This window comes from Siniperca chuatsi, linkage group LG15 (assembly GCF_020085105.1).
Source record: "Siniperca chuatsi isolate FFG_IHB_CAS linkage group LG15, ASM2008510v1, whole genome shotgun sequence".
Lineage (NCBI taxonomy): Eukaryota > Metazoa > Chordata > Actinopteri > Centrarchiformes > Sinipercidae > Siniperca > Siniperca chuatsi.
The window spans coordinates 14,865,496-14,885,370 of NC_058056.1; the positions used below are offsets into that span (position 1 = coordinate 14,865,496).

At 40.9% G+C, this 19,875-nt stretch overlaps 2 protein-coding genes across 7 annotated transcripts in view; one reads left to right on the forward strand and one right to left on the reverse strand.

Moving 5' to 3' along the window:
- Positions 1 to 669: 669 nt before the first annotated feature.
- Positions 670 to 6,572, forward strand: degs2 (delta(4)-desaturase, sphingolipid 2). Its single transcript, XM_044165997.1, has 3 exons — positions 670 to 830; positions 3,579 to 4,321; positions 5,120 to 6,572. The coding sequence occupies exons 1-3, from the start codon at positions 749 to 751 to the stop codon at positions 5,261 to 5,263; spliced, it is 969 nt and encodes a 322-aa protein (XP_044021932.1). The 5' UTR covers positions 670 to 748; the 3' UTR covers positions 5,264 to 6,572.
- Positions 6,573 to 6,779: 207 nt separating this feature from the next.
- Positions 6,780 to 19,875, reverse strand: part of evla (Enah/Vasp-like a) — a 38,918-nt gene continuing 25,822 nt past the window's right edge. For 3 of the 6 annotated variants that reach the window (XM_044165987.1, XM_044165986.1, XM_044165985.1), the window contains exons 4-14: positions 14,366 to 14,423; positions 13,972 to 14,027; positions 12,192 to 13,124; positions 10,374 to 10,627; positions 10,060 to 10,175; positions 9,792 to 9,819; positions 9,199 to 9,241; positions 9,007 to 9,067; positions 8,650 to 8,707; positions 8,472 to 8,529; positions 6,780 to 8,261 (exon numbers count right to left, since the gene is read on the reverse strand). In XM_044165987.1, coding sequence (XP_044021922.1) covers positions 8,224 to 8,261; positions 8,472 to 8,529; positions 8,650 to 8,707; positions 9,007 to 9,067; positions 9,199 to 9,241; positions 9,792 to 9,819; positions 10,060 to 10,175; positions 10,374 to 10,627; positions 12,192 to 13,124; positions 13,972 to 14,027; positions 14,366 to 14,423 — 1,703 coding nt within the window. In that variant the 3' untranslated portion in view covers positions 6,780 to 8,223. The remainder of the gene's footprint in view (positions 8,262 to 8,471; positions 8,530 to 8,649; positions 8,708 to 9,006; positions 9,068 to 9,198; positions 9,242 to 9,791; positions 9,820 to 10,059; positions 10,176 to 10,373; positions 10,628 to 12,191; positions 13,125 to 13,971; positions 14,028 to 14,365; positions 14,424 to 19,875) is intronic. The other 3 variants (XM_044165990.1, XM_044165989.1, XM_044165988.1) reach the window with 1 other exon arrangement.

Consider the following 19,875-nt stretch of genomic DNA (forward strand, 5'->3'; position numbering starts at 1 on the left):
ACATTCAAATTGCTGGTTTTGTTTGAGCAACAGTCCAAAACCCAAAGATATTCAATTGACAACAATATAACAGAGAAAAACAACAACTTTTCACACTTAAGAAGCTAGAACAAACGAATGATTGGCATTTTTGCTTGAAACATGACTGAAATGATTAACTGATGGTCAAAATAGATGTATATCAATAAAGTCTATGACATCCATTATTACTAATTGCAAAATTTAACAGTGCAAATCAACACATTTCTTGAGCTTACTGTGTACACAGAAAGAAATCTGAACAAATCCAACAATTTGGAAACCATATGGTGGGAATGGTAGGAACTTCTCAAGAATGAAACTAAAACAGTATATTTCTGCTATGGCATCACTTATATACTAATAATTCCACTGATATTTAACATGTGCATGTCTCACATAATACTACAAAAGCAACATAAACATTTGCATGGGATTGGGATAAACAACCTTACAACAAGGCCTCTAAATATATAGTTGTATCATTACAGCTGTTTCTCATGAGAGAATGTAAAGATGCAGTTCGCGTGCTGGAGAGCATAAGGTTGAATACATCTCAGCAGGCGCACAGCCAACTTTGTCCCTCCCTGAGCTCGGGGGAGGAGCTTGTGATCACACCTTACACCTTCAGCCTGGAACCTGTGCGAGTGGGTGTGCCCAGATACTGTGAAGGTTTGATGACACACACAACGCCACAGAGCAGGTTGCCTCATTCAGAGAAAGGATAGTCATGGGGAAGACAGGTGGAAGAGACGACTTTGAATGGGTTTATAATGACCAGCCGCACACTTCAAGAAGAAAAGAAATTCTGGGTAAGAATTGAAAGAAAATAGAAAACTTTGTCAATGCTGTGAAATCTGCTGAGTTAAATGGCTGGTTGGTTTGTGTATTAAGTTGAAGTTTTTTGTTGTTTTTTTCTGACCACAACCCATTTATAAAATCGTAGCCGGTTAAACCTGTTTACCAGCTGTTGCTTAACGAGCTATCAGACCACAATGGATGCAAGGGACATGCTGAAACTGACATGCCACTAAAGATAAACACAGTTTTGAATAATTCACTTGCATGTTGATACATCATCCTTTTAAGTACATGTAGAAATATTAATTTAAACTCCCTTTAAAACCGCAGCTTTTTAAGGCAAAGATATTAATTACCTTGTAATTCAGTGTACATGGATGTCAAAGATAAAAGTACAGTATAATTCCCATTATAATTTTGACTAATATTTTAAAACATATTACATTAATGGATGTTTCTCACATTGTTTCCCCTCACAGTTGACTTAAACTGCTGTCTGCATTATTTACAGTATTTTATGACATTTTTTTAAGCAAAAGTCACTTCATTTTAGAAAGAGGGAGTGTACATATCAGCAGCAAATACAGTAAATGAACTTAGTCACCCATGATAGAGCATTATGATGTTAAAGTGTAGCTAAGAGAGAAATGGCATGTCTCACTCCTGACTATTAAATACCAGAAGATTTACTTAGTTCTGCTTGAAAATCCGGCAGAAGGCTATAATCTGTTCTTTTTGTGTAAACTAATCTGCCTCTCTGTCATCTTTTTCTCTGACTTGTGAGACAATAACAGTTTATTGAGATCAGGTGCAGGTGACAATGCCTCTGGGCTTGTTAGGTAACCAGACACATTCCCTGCTCATGGCAAACACAGATGCAATGCAATGCGTGAAAAGAAAAGGCTTTGCGAGAGTCGGGGGGGTCTGTATCAAGAACAGTTGTCTTTGGTAATCATCTGAACCTGTTGATGTATATTTGATCGTGGCTTTGTCCAGCAGTCACATGGTTGCAGGTGATGGTTTGCTTGACACCGCCGAGCCTTGAATTATTAAAATGTTTTGTTTTAATTGTCCTCTGCCCTGCCTTGATGGGAGAGGCAGAGGGATGCGAGTGTCAAAGGCTGTTCCTTTTACATTGTCGTGTGGGATGTTTTGATTTGACAAGTGGTTTTATGAATTGAACGGCTAATTGTTTGGCATGTCTGCTGCCTGTAGGTTTGGCTCGACTCGCATGTCATAAACTTTATATTACGGTGAAAACTGAGATATAACATACAAACACCTCCCCAAACACCTGCCATTATAGTAGCTTGTGAGATCACACGGCTGATTAATGGTTGTGACACTGCCTCATGGTCGATCATTTTTAGCAGCTCTGCAAAGGCGTGCAGTTGAATCTGAAATCATTTGTTGCTGAAGCTTGAGGCCGAAACCTTATACGGGTTAAGTATGTGACCATAAAGGTAAATGAAGTGAAGCTGAAATCCAGTGATGGCTGTACAGCATGTTTTGCGCGGTGGCTTTAAGCAGTTTAAAATGTTTATTTCATGATGTCTGGTTATCGATTTAACTTTATGCCCTCTGGGTCGGCTACAATGCCAACACCTGAGGATTTAAAGCCCATAAACACGGCTATAAATAACACGAGTAAATGACACATTGGAGGGTAGTTTAAATCATACAGTCAGGGGCTTAGCACAAGATTGTGGACCCTGTACATAGGCATCCTCTATGGGCCCCTCCCCGCATCCACGGCTATGTATACTCAGCCAGCCCCCCCATGCTCCTGCATACAGTAGATTAAAAAGGAATATGTACTTAATATTTTGGATCAGTATCTTGATAAATTATTGTTTTAAAATAAGTAACCATATAGGGGGGAAGTAGGGAATTCCTCTTGGCTACACATTAACTGAATAAAGACGGTTTGGTCTGTAAAGGGGAGACCTACATGCCCTAGAAATGCTACTGAAACCAGGCTCTGCTGTTTTTAACCTACAGTTTACTATGGTGAGCTAATTTACATAAAAGCATTACAGAAATGACCTGAAAGCGTAGAAGCAGGCCAGATTTGCATTAGCCTTAACCCCTGCGATCCCGGATTTTGCATGGATAGGACGAAACCCCTCCTGACTCATTTGCACCAAATCTGTTTAACTTGATGGGCTGTAAGGTATGGCCAGTGTAACAAATCAGAGGCTGTATGTCCTAATACACACTCTGTTCGAGTACATTTATGTTGTAAATGTCTTATGAACTAAACCTAGTTCTTTTTGTAACGCTGAATGTTTTAAACCACTGCCTTGTATCTCCCTTCATGTTGTGTCCCTCAGCAAAACAACACCTCTGCCAATTAAAAAATGACTTTTGTCAGCAGGCTCTTCCCAGGAGAAGGGCTAGTACATTGCCACATGTTTGATTGTGTTCTTTGGGATACACAGTATTGTGACAAAGTATTACACAGAGATAAGTTGAAAATGACAGTGAATGAGTAAACAGTTTTCTCTGCTGGATTCATGATAGATATTTTACTGTCTTTACATTTCCTACATAATTATTAAAAAAATGAAATTAATCTGTTACATTTTTTTCTCCCTTTCCACTACTTCCATTAACCCACTATTTCCTTTTTTTCATTTGGTTGCCTTTACTGTCCTCCGCTTTTCAACTCCCTAAACCTTTAATCCTCTTCTGCTCTTGCTACATCCTTTATTTCCTACAATCCTCTCATCCCCTTTTCTGTTGGTTTCTCTCCTCAGCCAAATATCCAGAGATCAAGACTCTGATGGGTCCAGACCCCCAGCTGAAGTGGGTGGTATCAGGCATGGTCCTAACCCAGCTCATGGCCTGCTATCTGGTCCGCGACCTCTCCTGGAAGTGGATCTTCTTCTGGGCTTACGCCTTCGGAGGCTGCATCAACCACTCCCTGACTCTGGCTATCCACGACATCTCTCACAACGTGGCCTTTGGCAACAAGCTGGCGAAGTGGAACCGCTGGTTTGCCATGTGGGCCAACCTGCCCATCGGGTTGCCTTACTCTGCCTCCTTTAAGAAGTACCACATCGACCACCATCGGTATCTGGGTGGCGACCAGCTGGATGTTGACATCCCAACAGACATTGAGGGATGGTTCTTCTGCACCCCAGCCAGGAAGGTGCTCTGGCTCTTCCTCCAGCCCTTCTTCTATGCCCTTCGCCCATTGGTGGTCAATCCTAAGCCAGTGTGTCAGCTGGAGATCCAGAACGCAGTTGTTCAGCTCACAGTAGACTTAATTATCTACTATCTATGGGGGCTGAAGCCCATTGTTTACCTTATTGCGGGTTCTATCCTGTGTATGGGATTGCATCCTATCTCTGGACATTTCATAGCTGAGCATTACATGTTCCTGAAGGGACACGAGACATATTCTTACTATGGATCACTGAACTTGATCACCTTCAATGTTGGGTATCACATGGAGCACCATGACTTCCCAAGCATACCTGGCAGTAAACTACCTCAGGTGAGACTGTGTTACTGTGATAAATCATGACCACATTTCCAACAGGTAAACTCTGAACTCGAGTCATTTTTTCCGAGACTATTTTTAGCTGAGGGGTAGAGTATGAGGACGGCTGCAGCACTTGCACCACCACTGGGTGTGGGCAGATAAGACGGGCCTCTCCTGTCTTTCAGAATCAAACAAAAAGGTATCTGCAAATGCCACATTTTTTCTATCAACTGCAAATATTTATCAGATGAACGGCCAGGCTTTGTAACTGATTAACTGCTGCCTCTCGAGCACCACAAGTGCACGAAGAGATTCAAAGTGAGATACCTCCCTGACAACTGCTTTATTTAAACAGTTTGAAAATTCTTTAGTTTATGAGCTATTTTTGTTCCTAACAGAGGGAATATTACCCTTTTTTAGATTAGAAGAATCTGTTTTTGAACTATCAAGTGATACATTTTCAGGATTTAAAAAAATCACTCTGACATTTTATATCTATTCCATTCTGTGCCCGGTGGTGTTTTTTTGACAGAAAGTGTAAAGGCCTTTATGATAAAAAACTGTGCAGTGAGTTTTATTGTTGAACAATGTAGTGAAATGTTTCTATCAGCCTTTGTTTCTGTTATCTGATTGTCCTAGTGAAATAAGGTGTCATGTTGAATTAGACCTGAATTAGTCCCTTAGGTGCTTCTGACACTTTACATCTGAAATTTAGATGTCATATATTTATATATATATTTGACGTACAGTTGACATTCTTATTGTTTTCTAAGCTTTCATTCTCACTCTTAGTGTTTTTCTTATTGGCAGGTTAAACAAATCGCAGCAGAGTATTATGACTCCCTGCCTCAACACTCTTCCTGGACCCGGGTATTATGGGACTTTGTGTTTGACGACAGCATCGGCCCCTATGCCAGAATCAAACGGAAATACAAGCTAAGCAAGCAGGAATAGATCTGTGACTGATTATGTTTCCCTTTAACATGAATGTGAATTTGAGTCAGTTAAAAATCTAAGGACCACTGAAATATCATCGCAGTTCAAGGAAATGGGAAGAAGATTTAATGTTACAACTTACCCCTATTTTTTCATGCTTCTATTCGTGCTATAAACAGAAGGCCCATTGTCATGACACAGTGATGGCAGTGATACAAAAAGGACAATATAATGAAACACTTATATTTCCTTAACTGCAATAATAGTATTCAACAGAAAAAAAACACATTTTTATAGGATTATGGTTGCATACATTCTCATGAGGTTTTACAGAGATGTCATTAGCTTTTCCTGCCTATAAGCATTACATCAAGCTACTTAAAAGTTTATGAATGTGAGAATTGAGGCTCACATTGCCTCTCAGCTAACTTAATACAATTTCACATCGATCATGCAGAACAGTGCTGAGGTTGAAAATGAGCAATGAAACTTACCTTTCAGTAAAAGGAGCCTTTTCTTTGGTGACGCGCCATTCTGCTTATCTGCAGCTCCATCGTGCTGTAAATTGTTTGATTACATCTACTGGGAGTGGACAAAATAATAGAAACACTGTATAATGCAAAAAAAGTAGTTTCAGGTTGAGTCTCATAATGTTTGGTGCTTTTCAAAACTGTCAGGGGTGCTGAATGAACTCAGTGGTCATTTCATGTTGCTCGGCAAATATCCCATTAAGACTCTTTCAGTCAGTGTTAGTGAGAGTCTTCTTGTGACTACTGGTTCTCCTCGCTCGTGCAATTTTCCTATTTTTGGCCTTTTCGCCATATTACATAATTTTTGTGTGGTCATGGCCGATGCACCACCAATTCAGGTAGTGAGAAATATTAATCACAATATTCATGTTGTGAGTATACAAGGCAACACAAGAAAACTTGTACAAGTAGGCTAAATATTCACTGCCTGAATTGCTTTGCATCCAACACAAAATACAAAATCATATGTAATGAGGTGACGAGAAAAACCTCAGAAATCAAAGTGGTCACAAGTAGTCCCGGACCTTCACTCAATGAAAGTCTTTTAACAACAGCAAAGTAACACTTCTGACTTATAAATAAAAACATTACAAGCTCTACCAAATTAGCATTTACTGCAGAGCTATTGTATTGCACGGTGTTTGTTATCTTGTCCACCCACTGTTTGTACTTAATCTGTGTTGTGATTGATAAGCATGATCTTTGTTGTTTCTATTTAAATGACTGTACTATATATGAAAACACTAAAAAAGATCATTTATAAGAAGAAACTACTATAAAGAAGAGTTTGTGTTTGATTTTCCATTGCCTGTCTGTTTTGTGGTAACCAGATGTGACCTTTTTCTTTTATTTCAACATATTTAAGTATAACCTGAAAGGTGAAAACCATGTAAACTTTCCACATGTATCAAAACACAAGGGAGCGCACACACACACACACACACACACACACACACACACACACAGCAGGCAGGGTATTGCATTTGATTTGACACAGTCTATCGTTTTTGTTTGAATGAATTTACTTCCAGCTTTTAAATCAGAACGTAGTTGAGAGCGGACAGAGCGGATAGAATGCAACAACCGATATTCAACCAAGTCCTTCCTGCAAAGACACATTTAGCTACCATCACATAGGCCATTCACTTTCTGCACATTCTTATCTAGGTAAGATTTGCATATTGCCAGAGCAACCCCCTTAATTTTTTTTTTCACATTGCTACCATTATCAAGTTCAACATCTCATATATAGAAAGGGGAATATTCATGGAAACAAACCACTATAATAAATGTACCACCGTTTGTAATTTTTTCCCCAAACCAAATAAAAAAACAAATTTATAGAAATGGGGGTTTCATGCATACTTGGGAGGTTCACAAAGCATAGGATGACTAATAGATAGTACTACATTGTTTTATATCTAGGTAAAACCAGGTGGCACATTTACACGTATCGGCCTGTTTTGTGAATGATCCCCAAGTTTCAATGATCTCACACATCTGAACGGGCAGAGAGAAACGTGTACCTCGCTCACACTGGAGTTGTAGAGCATACTGTTATTGTGTGTTATCTGAGTAAGTGCCAAAAAATTGATTGCTCATTTGTAATGTGTTAAGCCTTGGATGTGGAGGAAAGAGGTAATTTAAGTTGCTAATTGTGGTTCAAACATTAACATGTTTTCCCAACATCTCTGGAGAGAAAAGGTTAGACACACAACACCAGTATGAACAAGGTCATAAAAAGCCTGTTTTTGTTTTTTTCAAATATGCCAGTCTGGGGCAGGTGAGTCTGCAGCACCATGATGCCCATATTGTGCTTGTTATCATCAAATAGTTAGGGATAAACTAAACAAAAAATAATACAAAATACAAAAGGCTGACATAAGTGGTGTGTAAGATTCCTTTCTCATTCTCTAATATCAATAAAATACTCATTGCTATCAACAGCATCATCATTATCACCACAGTTTTTAAATAATAAAACAGTAAAAACTTAGAAAACAAAAATATTTTCTTCTTAAGACTTGGACTGAACAGAGAACAAAGAGTTGCAACACCGGGCTGACTGAGTCTATAGGTGCACAGAGAGGACCACAACAACAAACTCAGTACGAATGTCCGTCCATACTTCAATTCATCTTTTACTACATTTTTCATCCTCTGTTTGAGTTCATCAGTCCTTTTAATCTTTCTTTACCCATCCTTCTGTTTCTTCTGCTCCTCTGTCTCATTAACCCACTTATCTCTTATTATCTGTTTCCATCTTCCGTTTTTTCGCTGTCCAGCAGACTCAAATGTTGGCACAACATCTCTGCAACTTGCATCATGGCATCGCAAGGTCACAGAAACATTGAGAGAACATTCCCTGGTCCTCGCGTCTGTGCATCTGCATGTCCATCCTCCTCCAGCTCCTCCTCTTGCTCTCCTCCTACTGTTGCTCAGATGAGATTAGGATGTACTGATTCTGCCGATTTCTTGTCTGATGGCTGCACAAAAAGAACACAGCATTTTAGGGAGTAAAACTTTCTGCTTACTATGAATTATTAATCAACAAGCTTTTTCATGTTAGGATTTTACTCAAAATAGTAAAATTTTACTGCCAGCGAGTTGTAAAAACTAGTGTGTGGAAAAGATTAAACATTAAACATGCATTGCAGCCCCTGGATACTGCGATGAACTTTACAAGCATTGCTTACCATTAATGATTTCATCTTTCACCTTATGCAACTCACGTACAACTTCATCCAAAATTTCCTGCAAAACAAGACCTGCTTGTGAGTTCAGCAACAAAGGGTGTGTAAAATCGTTAATCTGCACAGTACTAAACCCATAAAATCCTTTATGTAATAAAACACATTGGAAAATTATACCAACCTGTTTCATCCTGTCAAATTCTGTGTCTGCTTCACTAGTGCTGCCAATGGGTCTCACTCTGCAACACAAAAGAATACATTTATTGAATATAAAAGCAGCCGAGTGTTTTATTAGCGGATGAGTGTTACACACTACATATTTAGGGGTTACGTGTTGTTAAAAGGGTTTTTGTTAAACGTAAGCACAGTTTAGGCAATTCTTCTTATCTATATTTAATTTCTATTATTTGCACTAGTGCCTGTAGTGCAAAGGATGAGATTTATGCAGAAATCCCTGAGGTTAATGCTAGAGGTTTCTATTTCATATGTAGACCATGCTCTCTTTCTCCCTTCACTCCGCATCCTCTTATCAACAGACCTGGACACCAGTGAGGACTTGTCTGCAGAGTTGGATCGTTCCCATGGCTTCTTCACAGCATCTGGCGAGGGGGAAAGCACACATTACATAAAATCAAACAACTCAACAAAAGATATCTCAAAACCTGTAGTATTATGGAACTAATGTACTGGCTGTGTTATACAATAATCTGGTGAGTAGGCTGTTCTGTACCTGTTGAGTTCTGATGACCTGGCCCTCGACCACTAGAGTCGTCCTACAGCAGAGACAGAAATTATTCTAAGTTTCCCAAAGAGGTTAAATTTAAAATCACATCTTAAAGGAACAGTTCGACATATTGGGAAATACACTTATTTGCTTTCTTGCCAGGAGTTAGATTAGTTTGATACCACTCTCATATCTGTATGCTAAATATAAAGCCACTACCAATAGCTGATTAGCTTAGCTTAGCACAAAGACTGGAAACAAGGGAAAAACAGCTAGCCCTGATAGTAACAAAAACTGCCTACCAGCACCTCTAAAGCTCACTAATTGACAGGTTATATCTTGTTTGTTTAATCCATACAAAAACATTAAAAAAGCAAGTTGTGGTTTTATGTCAAGTGCCGGACTATTTCTTGGTAACTGTGCTCAGTCAAGAAACAGTCTGGCACATGACCCCCTGTAAAACCATAACTTTTTACACTTCAGTTTGTACAGATTAAACAAATGAGATACAAAGTATTACAGGTGCTGGTAGGTGGATTGTGTTACCTCTGAACAGAGCCAAGCTAGCCGTTTGGCCGGCTTTAAGTCACAAGACTTACTTCATCAGGTTTCTCTGAAGCTTTCCGTCTATGAGAGGGGGAAATGAGTACATGAGCAAACAGTGAGATACAAATTACTCGTAACTAGTACAGAAAGATTGAGACAGGGATACAATACTACTGCAAGAGCTTTTTGAGATAAACATTTACTGCAAGTAAAGCGGAACCAGGAAGACCAAAATGAAAATGTTGGTATAGTATGTGCAGAATGGCTGACAGAACAGGTATTTTCTCGTATTATGATTGTGTGTGTGTGAGACTGTTTTACCTGCGGGCCAGTAAGGCATTCATCTCCTGCATCAGTCCCTCCCCACCACCGCCACTGCCACCACTAGACCGGTTGGAGTCACTTTTGCCACCAGAACCAGGCGGACTGCTCTCATCCTGAAGAACACATTACAAAAGGGGTTTGTTGCTGTGGGCCAATGGGTTTCTGGCCTGAGAGCACTCTTTGTCTCCTTACGCCTGTGCCCCCACCCCCATAAAATACATAAATAACATGGCTTCAACAATTAACTACTGATTAAATAAAACCAGACGGACTGGGCCTACATCTCCTGAGCTTTAACCATGGAGGCTCACCCTATGTACTTTACGTAGTTTGGCTCCAGCTAGTGCTGCAGCCAGTCCTGAGGGTTGGTGCTGGACCCCTGGCGGGCCCCCAGGAGGCCCTCCACCAGTGGGCAGTGGAGGGGGCATGGGTGGGGGCACTGCCATTGGTGGCGGTGGACCCGGTGGTGGTGGTGGGGCTGGAGGACCAGCCATGGGTGCTGGAGCAGCAGCTGGAGGAGGTGCCACAGAAAGCATAGATGGGTGACCTGCAGAGACAGGGGGGCCTGGGAGGGGCAGAATTAGATATTGGTTAATGGCTATATGGCTTGATTTACCATTCTTGCCCCTTGAAAGCTTGTATGAAGACTCGAGGAATGATATGCACTCTCACTGTATAACGAACACCGAACAACTGCTTACTGCAAGACTGCTGGCCACTGGGCAGCACTTGTGCAGCAACTGGAAATGATTTACACAATACAGTAGAGATATTCATGGGAAGAGGGATATTGGTTATTTGGTAAATTGGCTGACTATAAACAGTAGGCAAAATGGGTAAGAGTAAGTTTTAAGATTTTCAACTTTACAGGCAGCCATTGATTTTACTTCATTTTAGTGCAGTCTGAAAGTTAGATTATTGTGTCATGGTAATACAGTTGCAAATGGGGATGGTTTTGAAAACTCCACCTTGGGGGTTCAGTGAGTGCAGGTGAGAAAGTCAAATATTCGAGACAGCTGAAAGCAACAAACTGCTTAAGCCTGCACATTATCCTTTAACAATGTTGACCTTTGCGACATTGCTTGTGAAAGTGACAGCGGCAGCCAAATAAAACAATAACAAAATTCCTTGAATATACTGTGATTCAAAACAGCCTGCAACTACATAACCATGTGACAATAATGTTACTTTGATGACAAAATAAAAGTTGACTTTGATCAATTTAAGTAGGTTTTAAAGTCTTTGCAGGATGACTTCCACAGCGTAGTTAAATGAATGGAAAGCTAAGGCTGCCAGGAGGTAGATCTAAAAAATGTATGTCATACTTTAGTATTAGGACAATGATACATTTTTATTGTGTTGTCTCTGTACTCTACTACATTGGATTTGAAACAATGACTGAGATTAAACAGAAGACACGTCACATTAGTAATAGCACAGGTGTAAATAACAATTAATGACGTCTGAATTCCATTTAGCTGCTTCAGTTTCAGGGTCACGCTGGCTCACCGTCACACTGTCATGGCTCACTGAGACACTTGAATAGAACAGAGCCGTCGTTAATGTTATTAGTAACACCTGTGCTTTTCATGCTACAACAAGTCAAAGGCCTATTGTCCTGCTGGTGCTGAATTTGGAGAACTATGTACAAAAAGATCAATGAGTTCTACACTGTTCAAACAGTTTGTCATTCACATTTGTTTTAAAGGCTCTGCACACCCACACAGGTGTTTTCAATTACTCTGGCTGATTATACCTCTAGTCAGATTGACTAGACATGATGAAAAACTTTATGTACTAATTACATTGATAACAGTTGTCTCACTGTATAAGTCTCACCCTACAGCTGCGACGCTCACAGTCCTGAGATAAGGTCTAACATAAGTGAAAACACCTGTGTGGGAGGACTATGGGTGTGTAGGGGTTTTAAGGGCTGATGTATGCATATGGCATTTTTAAGCTTCTTGTGTAGCATTATGGGTGAGGTGCATTCACTAGAGTGAAAATGCACCCCCTAGCACATGACCCACCCCACACACACACACACACACACACACACACACACACTGTACACATGTAACATCCCTCTGCTGAGAGACTACCTCCTCCTCTCTCCTCCTCATACTTACTGCTGCTGACCATGGGGGCCTGCTGGGGGACGGGGGAGGGGGTCTTCTTGGGTGAGCCCCCATCAGACATGGCAGTGTAAGAGGGGGGTGAGGAGGAGGAGGTGGAAGTAGTGGTGGGGGGCTGGGCTTGCTGGTAGTACACCTGCTGATGTTGTTGTTGTTGCGGATGCTGTTGCTGCTGAGGGTGGAAGGTGGATGCGTATTGGGGCTGGTGGCTGGGGGCAGGGCCTGGGGCTGTCTGACCTATTAGAGGAGGCATGGAGACGGCCTCGCAGTACTGCGGGGTGAGTGGCAAATGCTGAGAATGAGGAGAGTAGGAGTCGTCTGGCTGGCCATTGGAGTGAGGGTGGGGCTGGTGCTGGGGGTACTGGTGAGGGCCCGTCACGGCACTTGGGTCAAGAGGTGGGGGCTTCATCCTAGTGCTCAGTGGGGGGAGGGGGTGAGCCATCGGGAGGACAGGCTGTGGGGGCAAACCCTGCTTCACAGGCATGGCCATCATAACTGGAGGGGAGGAGGAAGGGGGCAACTGGGCGTACATTTGCTGCAAATGGGAGGCGGACCAGGTGCCGTGTTTAGGGGGGAGCATGATGTCTTGTTGTTGCAGTTGTTGCTGAAGGTGTAGGTGGCGGGCTGCTGTGGGAGGAGACAAGGGGATCTGACGGACCTGTCGGCCCTGGGTGGTCACTCCTGCCTGGACTGGGGAAAAGGCTGAGGCGAGCGAGGTGGAGAGCTGGGAGGAGAGCTGGGCCTTATCCCTAGCAGCCCCCGCCTCTTTCTCCTGAGAGGGAGAGGAGGAGGCGGAGGAGGGAGGAGAGGAGGAGGCCATGCGGACGTAGGAGGGTGGCAGTGTGCTAGCCCTGTACTGTCTGTACTCAGGAGGAGTGTCTGGGTGGGTGGGAGGGGTGGAGACTTTATATTGGAGAGTGGAAACGACTGTGACGGGCAGAGAGAGAAAGACAGAGAGAGGAGAGAAAGGAAGAGGAGATGCAGACGAAGAGGAGGACGAAGGAGGGCAACAAACAAAGGAAAACAGAAAAGAGAAAAACGTGAGAAGAATGAAAAGCAACCAACTGAGCAACCAAGCAAGTAAAGATGAGAAAATCAGGAGCAATCCAAAAACGGAAGCCAATAGCAAATAAGAAAGAATCAAAATATCATAAAAAGAACAAGCAGCAGAATGCAACATGACTGAGCCATGGTCAGAAAGCATATGGCATTTCCCCCAACAGTAGCTGGAAGAAAGAGATGGCAGTAGAGCATGTTGCAGGGACAGGGGGGCACTGATATCGCCACTGACAGCAGGGACAAAGGAGGATGTTTAAGTCTGTATGTGCATTTAAGGGGCAGACTTGAACATTTATATGTGTACATGGATAAAAAAGCATAAGGGCATACAAACTGGGGAGTAGTGGTTGAAACTAAGGCAGGAAACACTAACACAAACCACAGTGGGAAAGCCTGTTTACCTCTAGGAACCTGGAGGGTTGGAATCTGGTATTTATTAATGATGAAATCACCTGTTTGCTGTGGGAAAGTAAAGTGTGCTCTGCCTGACCCAACACTGATAATTTCCCTCATAAAAAACAAAACAAAGCAGAGCAAATATCCATTTGCTCCCCAGCGCCGTTGTTTATTGACAGTTGGAGTGTGCTGTTAGGTTTTTTTGTTGACAGGTTTTTTCTAAAATGTTTGTGTAGCTAGGAGCAAACACTATGCCAGCGTGCGTATGAGAGAGTGTGTGTGTTAATACAGTTGGGTGTGGTGTTTGTTTAAGCCTCACCTGATCCTGACGTTCGTCGCTCCCTCTCCTTGTGCATCTGATGTTGGTCCATCATCCTATGAATTGGAAGGATGTCACTGCTCTTTAAGCTGTCATTTTTAATGAGTCTGTTTCAATATCCTCTCTGTTTATAATGCTATCAACGATTAACAGACCAGAACATTAATGGCTGCACTGTCCTTAAATTAAGATCTGAAGAGGTTTCTAGAGATCATAGTGCCACAGAGTTAGAAGTAGCAGGAGCAAAGAGGACTATGACACTTTGTTTTGTATTTCCTTTCAAAATGTCTTCTTCCATATGCTCAGAATTTTAATAATATATGTATTAATGTTTGCTTTTCTGTGCAAAGACAGCTTCATGTATGCTCTTGTATACAGCAGTTAGAAATCATACCTCCTCTGTGCCTCGCTTTCCTCTGAGGAGGGCCCATTTTGGCGCTGGACGACTGGACCTGAAAGACGCAAGGTGAAAAAAAGATCAACCACATTTAAAAAATAAAATCAATCCACACATCAGCCATCATCTGTACTGGTGACAGACAGATTAAACGGGCTGATTATCTAGCATTTTGAGATAATTGGCATCAGCCAATGGCTGCGCTCACAAGGCCGATAAACAAAAAATGTCTGAAGACAGTGTGGCTGCTGTGGAACAATGTTAGCGCTCCACCTTGTGAGTTTTGGGAAGGTGGTGAAAAAGTTAGTTTCGAGCCCTGTACTATAACTCTCATGCATCCTGCTGTAAACGTTTGCCTCAATTTTCACAGTCATCGTCTTTTCTAAATGTTAACACATTTCTCCTATCCTAAATGACAACAAATCTAATCTAAAACTGTTACTGGCTAGCGTTAAATATTTACTATGTTATAATGTATAGAATAATGCAGTCGAATGACGTCACTTCTGACATACTGTACCCCGCTCTCCCTTAAATGCCAGTCATGTTCTGAAATCTACACCATAACCCAATGTGTTTTTCTATTTCATTAATTAATAAACAATGGAATTATACATGACTTTTCTTTGATTTGATATCGGCATTAAATACCGGCTATCGGCCGCCCTGCACTCTAAATATCGGCATCGGCCATTGAAAACCCCATATCGGTCGACCAATAATCTGTACTACTAATTAAATTAAGATGCTAATCCACAGCTCTCCTTTTATGTGTAAACTTTCTGTACTTTTTGATAATTCTAGTGCTGAAACAATTTATATGAGTGTACTACAGAGAGAGAGGGTCTGTGGCCAAGGCCTGGTGCCCATTACGCCTCAACCTTCTGTCCTTTTAAAGTTTCTCTTCTCCTTCTCTTCCTTTGGTCTCTTTATTCTATTTACTTGCTGTTTCACTTCTTGTTTGTATTTACTCTTCACCCCTCCCACTTCTTCCCCGTTCCTGGTCTTTCTTTCTCTTCTCTGGCCACTGATCTCCCTCTCTTCTTCAGTCCTCTCATCCTCACTATCTCTTTACTTCCCGTCTTCTGATGATCTCTACCTTTTCTCCATTTATCCCCCTTTTTTGTCCATTTTTCTACTTCTGTTTTTCCTCACCCATCTGTTCACTGCATTAAAGTGCATTGGTAGCTTTGTTCTTTTTACTCTGCATTTAGTTTCTATTTGTCTCTATTAGATGTGTGCCTTTATAGTCACTCTATAAAATGTTTAGTGTCTTTCTAGATTGTTTTCATTGTAGCATTCAGAACAGGGCTAAACATAGACAACTAATACATGTAACATCTTTCAGTCTCTGTATAATATGTGTGAGATCAATAGGGAGTAATTGTGAGACACATTTCCATCTGTAAAAAAGCCCTCAAAATCATAATCATCTTATATAAAACAGTCCCAGCAGAGAGTGCAGGAACACAAGCTGTGTTTACTGAATGAACAGACCACAGCAGGCATCATGTGAGGTACTTTGCTCCAGAGAGCCAACAAGCTGTTTATAATGTAATTTGCTCAACATGTTGCCAGCCACAGGAATTTCAACTGTAAACCACAGCAGAAAAGAATCTAAGAGCGGAATAAACAGAATTATCACAGGAAAAGATCATGCAAACATGAAATCAAAACATATTTAACACAAGGTAATGGATTCTAGAGTACAAAACATCAGCGTTTAAGTCACTATGTCAACACTGTTTAATGAAGTCACCATCAACTACGATCATTTCAGTTTAGCACTTTGCTTGTTGACCAACTGCTGTAGTTGGTCAACACGTCTTCAGCACCCCCCCCCAACACTGAGTGGCAGAGTCTGAGCCTCATTCTGGGGCGGCTATTAACAGGGAGAATCAAGGAGAGCGCTTATCAAATATCACCAGAATACCAGTCATTAAACTTCAACGCCCACCGTGACATCAAGAACACACCCATGGGTGATATTTCCGTTGGCTGTGTCAGGAGCATGGGGGTGGCGGGCGGGGCAATGGGGACAGTCAACATGAGGCAGAGCTGTGGCTGGATCACAGCGAGGGCTGAAAGTGACGATTTTGCATTCATTGTAATTTAGCATCAAATGTGTCCTTTTGACTGTCAGATAGAGCACGACAAGAGCTTTCCATTAATGTATTATGAGTGTTTTTGGCTAAAATGTGACCAATTTTGCCTAAAACTCCTTAACTTGAAGTGAAGTAATATGTATTTTAGTTACTAGATTATTTTATTTCTCCATATTTTTATTTTACTACTTTTTTCCCACTGTACATACGTACTGTCTGTCTGTCCAGGAAGAGGAATCACTCCTGTGTTACTTTCAGGTTTATTCCTTTTGTCCATGTCTTTTCCTGAATTATGGGCTATATAAACTAAAATGACTTGACTTTAGCTCCAAACCCTTAATGTGTAAGTGGTGGGTTTTGTCATCAGGCGGTAACTGACTAAGCATGCTGACATGCTTCAATTCATTCTGCCACAGCTGGCCTAGTTGGTGGATTTCTTGTTGTGCTACTATAACGAGAAGGGTTGAAAAAGAAAAAGAAGTGAAAGAAAAGAAGTGACGCCTGGAAGATGTCTTGTTTTCCTCGCTCCTTGACACTTCCCTGAACTCTGCTTTTTAGCTCATGGTAATTATGTGCTCCGCTGGCAAAGCTGCACGTTAAATTTAGCAAATATCCTGAGGGTTAAAAGCAAAGAAACTCCCTCTCTCTGCAAGATGAGCGTACACTGAAATAATAACTTACTGTTTGCTCTGATCAGGCTTAATTAAGCATTTTACATTTCTACAATTCTTGAATAAGCTTTCAGATCACAATGAATGTGATGCTAAGAGGGAGTTGATGGGTGACAGTAGAAGGCTTTGTAAATACAGGTTTTCTGTTTAAGTATCAGCATGACACCCTGTTTTTTAATTGTTTAATTTTAATTGTTTGCACCGCCTGTAATATTTGTTGCAGAAACATAAACATCTAAGAAATTATTCAAGAATATAAAGATACAGATACAAATACAACATTACTCCATTATGTATTTTTTTGTAGCTGAAACTTCAGGGATTCACTTTTTAAACACAACCCGGAGCTTTTTATTAACACTTCACAACCTTTCTGCAGACATTAACAAGGTAGATGTGAAGGAGACAATTATCACCCCGTGTACTGCATGTTTATCTGTGCATATGTGTATGTGTATGTGTGTGCGTGTTTCTACTGCTGACATGGTGTATGGTATACTGCTCTGGCTGTTGCCATGGTGAAGGTCAAGGAGGAACAGGAAGCCCAGGGGAAGAGAGGGCCTGATCAGACTTGTAAGCATTTTATGGGAGCTCAGGAGACCAGTGTGTGGGCGTATGTGTCAGTTGTCTCAATGTGATCAAAGAAAAATAAATGATCCCCCCTCTCTCTTGTACTGCATCATTCTTTCTTTAAACACTCACAAGGCCACTTAATTAAAAGATGATGGATTACTAACAACAGAAGAAGCAGCAACGAGACAAAAACAGACAGACGGACACAATCACTTTGCTACCTTCACTTAAAAATGACACATCTCAAAGTCACTTTTATTCAGATTTGTACTCTTGGAATCTGAATGCTCTCTGGATGTCTTGTGTGGCAATACCCCTTTTAATTCTCTTAGTTTTCCCAAAGTCACTGATAATAAGGCTACCTGAGTAGTTTAGGATTACCTGTCTCAGTTACTGAAGTACAAACTGCCATTTCATTACATATTGGTAAATCTCCTGGTCTGAACAGATTCGTTGTTGAGTTTTCATCATTTTCAGGCTCTCCTTCACCTTTCCTGGCAGACGTGCACAAAAAAGGGCCACTTTTCTCTTCAGTGTATAGTTAGAGGCCAATTTCTTTTTTAAATGTAGGGTAGAAAAGAAGAAAAAAATAAAGTTCTTATACAAACATTTGTATTAATTTCTTGGACTTTTCTCTAACCTTTGCCTTTTCTCTAACTGTCAAATGGACAGTTTTTTGAACCTCAAAACCATCTGAGAAGTTTAGAGTGGATATCACTTTGGTGGACTGCTAACAACTCATAGACATCTGAAACTTGACAAAGAGCCCCAATGAGAAGCAACATATTTCTATAAAGACATATTTCTCTACAGCGCAACACTTACTGAGGATGATGATGGCTGAAGAAACCCTTCTGAGGACACCAGGTGAAATCTCTGGAGTCAGCATGATGAGAAACTTACTCAGTACTATATGATACTTTCTATGTAACTATGTTACTTCTTTCAGCAAGAAGTAGCATAAGCAATGTGTTTAAGTAAGTATGGAAGTGTTTCCCATGAACAGAGACACTTTTGCCTTGCATGACGAGGCCCATGATCCCACATCCAAATGCACCCAAAAAAAGGAGGGCTGCCATTTGAGCACGATGGGGTACGACATTAAGGCTCCATATGAGATATTTTAGCCACCAATAGGAGAGTCACAAGGATGGGATGGGATGACAACGCAGTTAAAACACTCACAGATATTCTCTCTCAGTATCTTGCGCTCACGCACACACACACACACACACACACAGCTTATAAGTAGCTCGTAACCAGAGCTGGTCAGAAGTTATTTAGTAAACTAAAAAAGTTGCCGTGAGTTTGGCTTCAAATACAGTTCAGGGTAGTCTGCGAATTTAACAACATGTCTCTAATCATGCTGCTTTCCTCTACAGAGTTGTGATTTTTTATTTTTAAAAGGACTCAAAAGTAAATTATTACATTGAAAATACAAAAAAAAAAAAAACTTAAATGAAGACAAATTTCAGTCAGAAACCAACCAGCTCCTGATATCATTGTTATTGGTTGGTTTAGTGTGCAGAGTGTAACTGCAGTGCATGTTATTAGCCAGCAGAGGGCAGTACAGCTTAGTTGTAGTAGTAGTAGTTTAACTTCATAGGCTTTGAACATTGTGTAGTGCAGTGTATTGAATGTGGACATACAGTAAAATCAACAATTTAGATTATTGTCATAAGTGGCGTTTAAAGTATCACTACAATATTCTCAATCATCTTCAACATGCTTCTGCTGTCTGTATACAATGTACATCCTGTTTAACAGGTTTAATCAGAAAGTGCTTGTTAAAGAGTGTCAACATAGTCAAAACAAACTGGAAACATTCAAAACTATGTGGATTATTTGACTGTGGTTACCTGACCTTCTTTTGAGAGCAAAAATAGATTTAAATGGATCACAGATGACAGTTAAAGACACTCGATTGTAATTTGAACCGAAGTCCATTTAAGGTTCCATTAGCAGATTTCCAACACCAGTTTAAGATTCAAAAACTTCAATCTCTCATTTCTCTGTTGAAACGAGCCATTTAGTTTGACTCAAACATTCAGAAAATGTCTTAGAAAAACCTTATGGCCTGCCAGGAAGTCAAATACAAATCTGGGCTTCAGCACTTCATGAAGGACGTCTATAATAAACAGGCAATAGAATGGACTGT

What these genes read in the sequence shown, in the direction of transcription:
- degs2 (XM_044165997.1), top strand. Translation starts at nt 749, where the DNA reads ATGGGGAAGACAGGTGGAAGAGACGACTTTGAATGGGTTTATAATGAC. An exon ending in AAGAAGAAAAGAAATTCTGG is followed by an intron (nt 831 to 3,578) that starts GTAAGAATTGAA and finishes TTCTCTCCTCAG; the next exon opens with CCAAATATCCAGAGATCAAG. An exon ending in CTGGCAGTAAACTACCTCAG is followed by an intron (nt 4,322 to 5,119) that starts GTGAGACTGTGT and finishes TCTTATTGGCAG; the next exon opens with GTTAAACAAATCGCAGCAGA.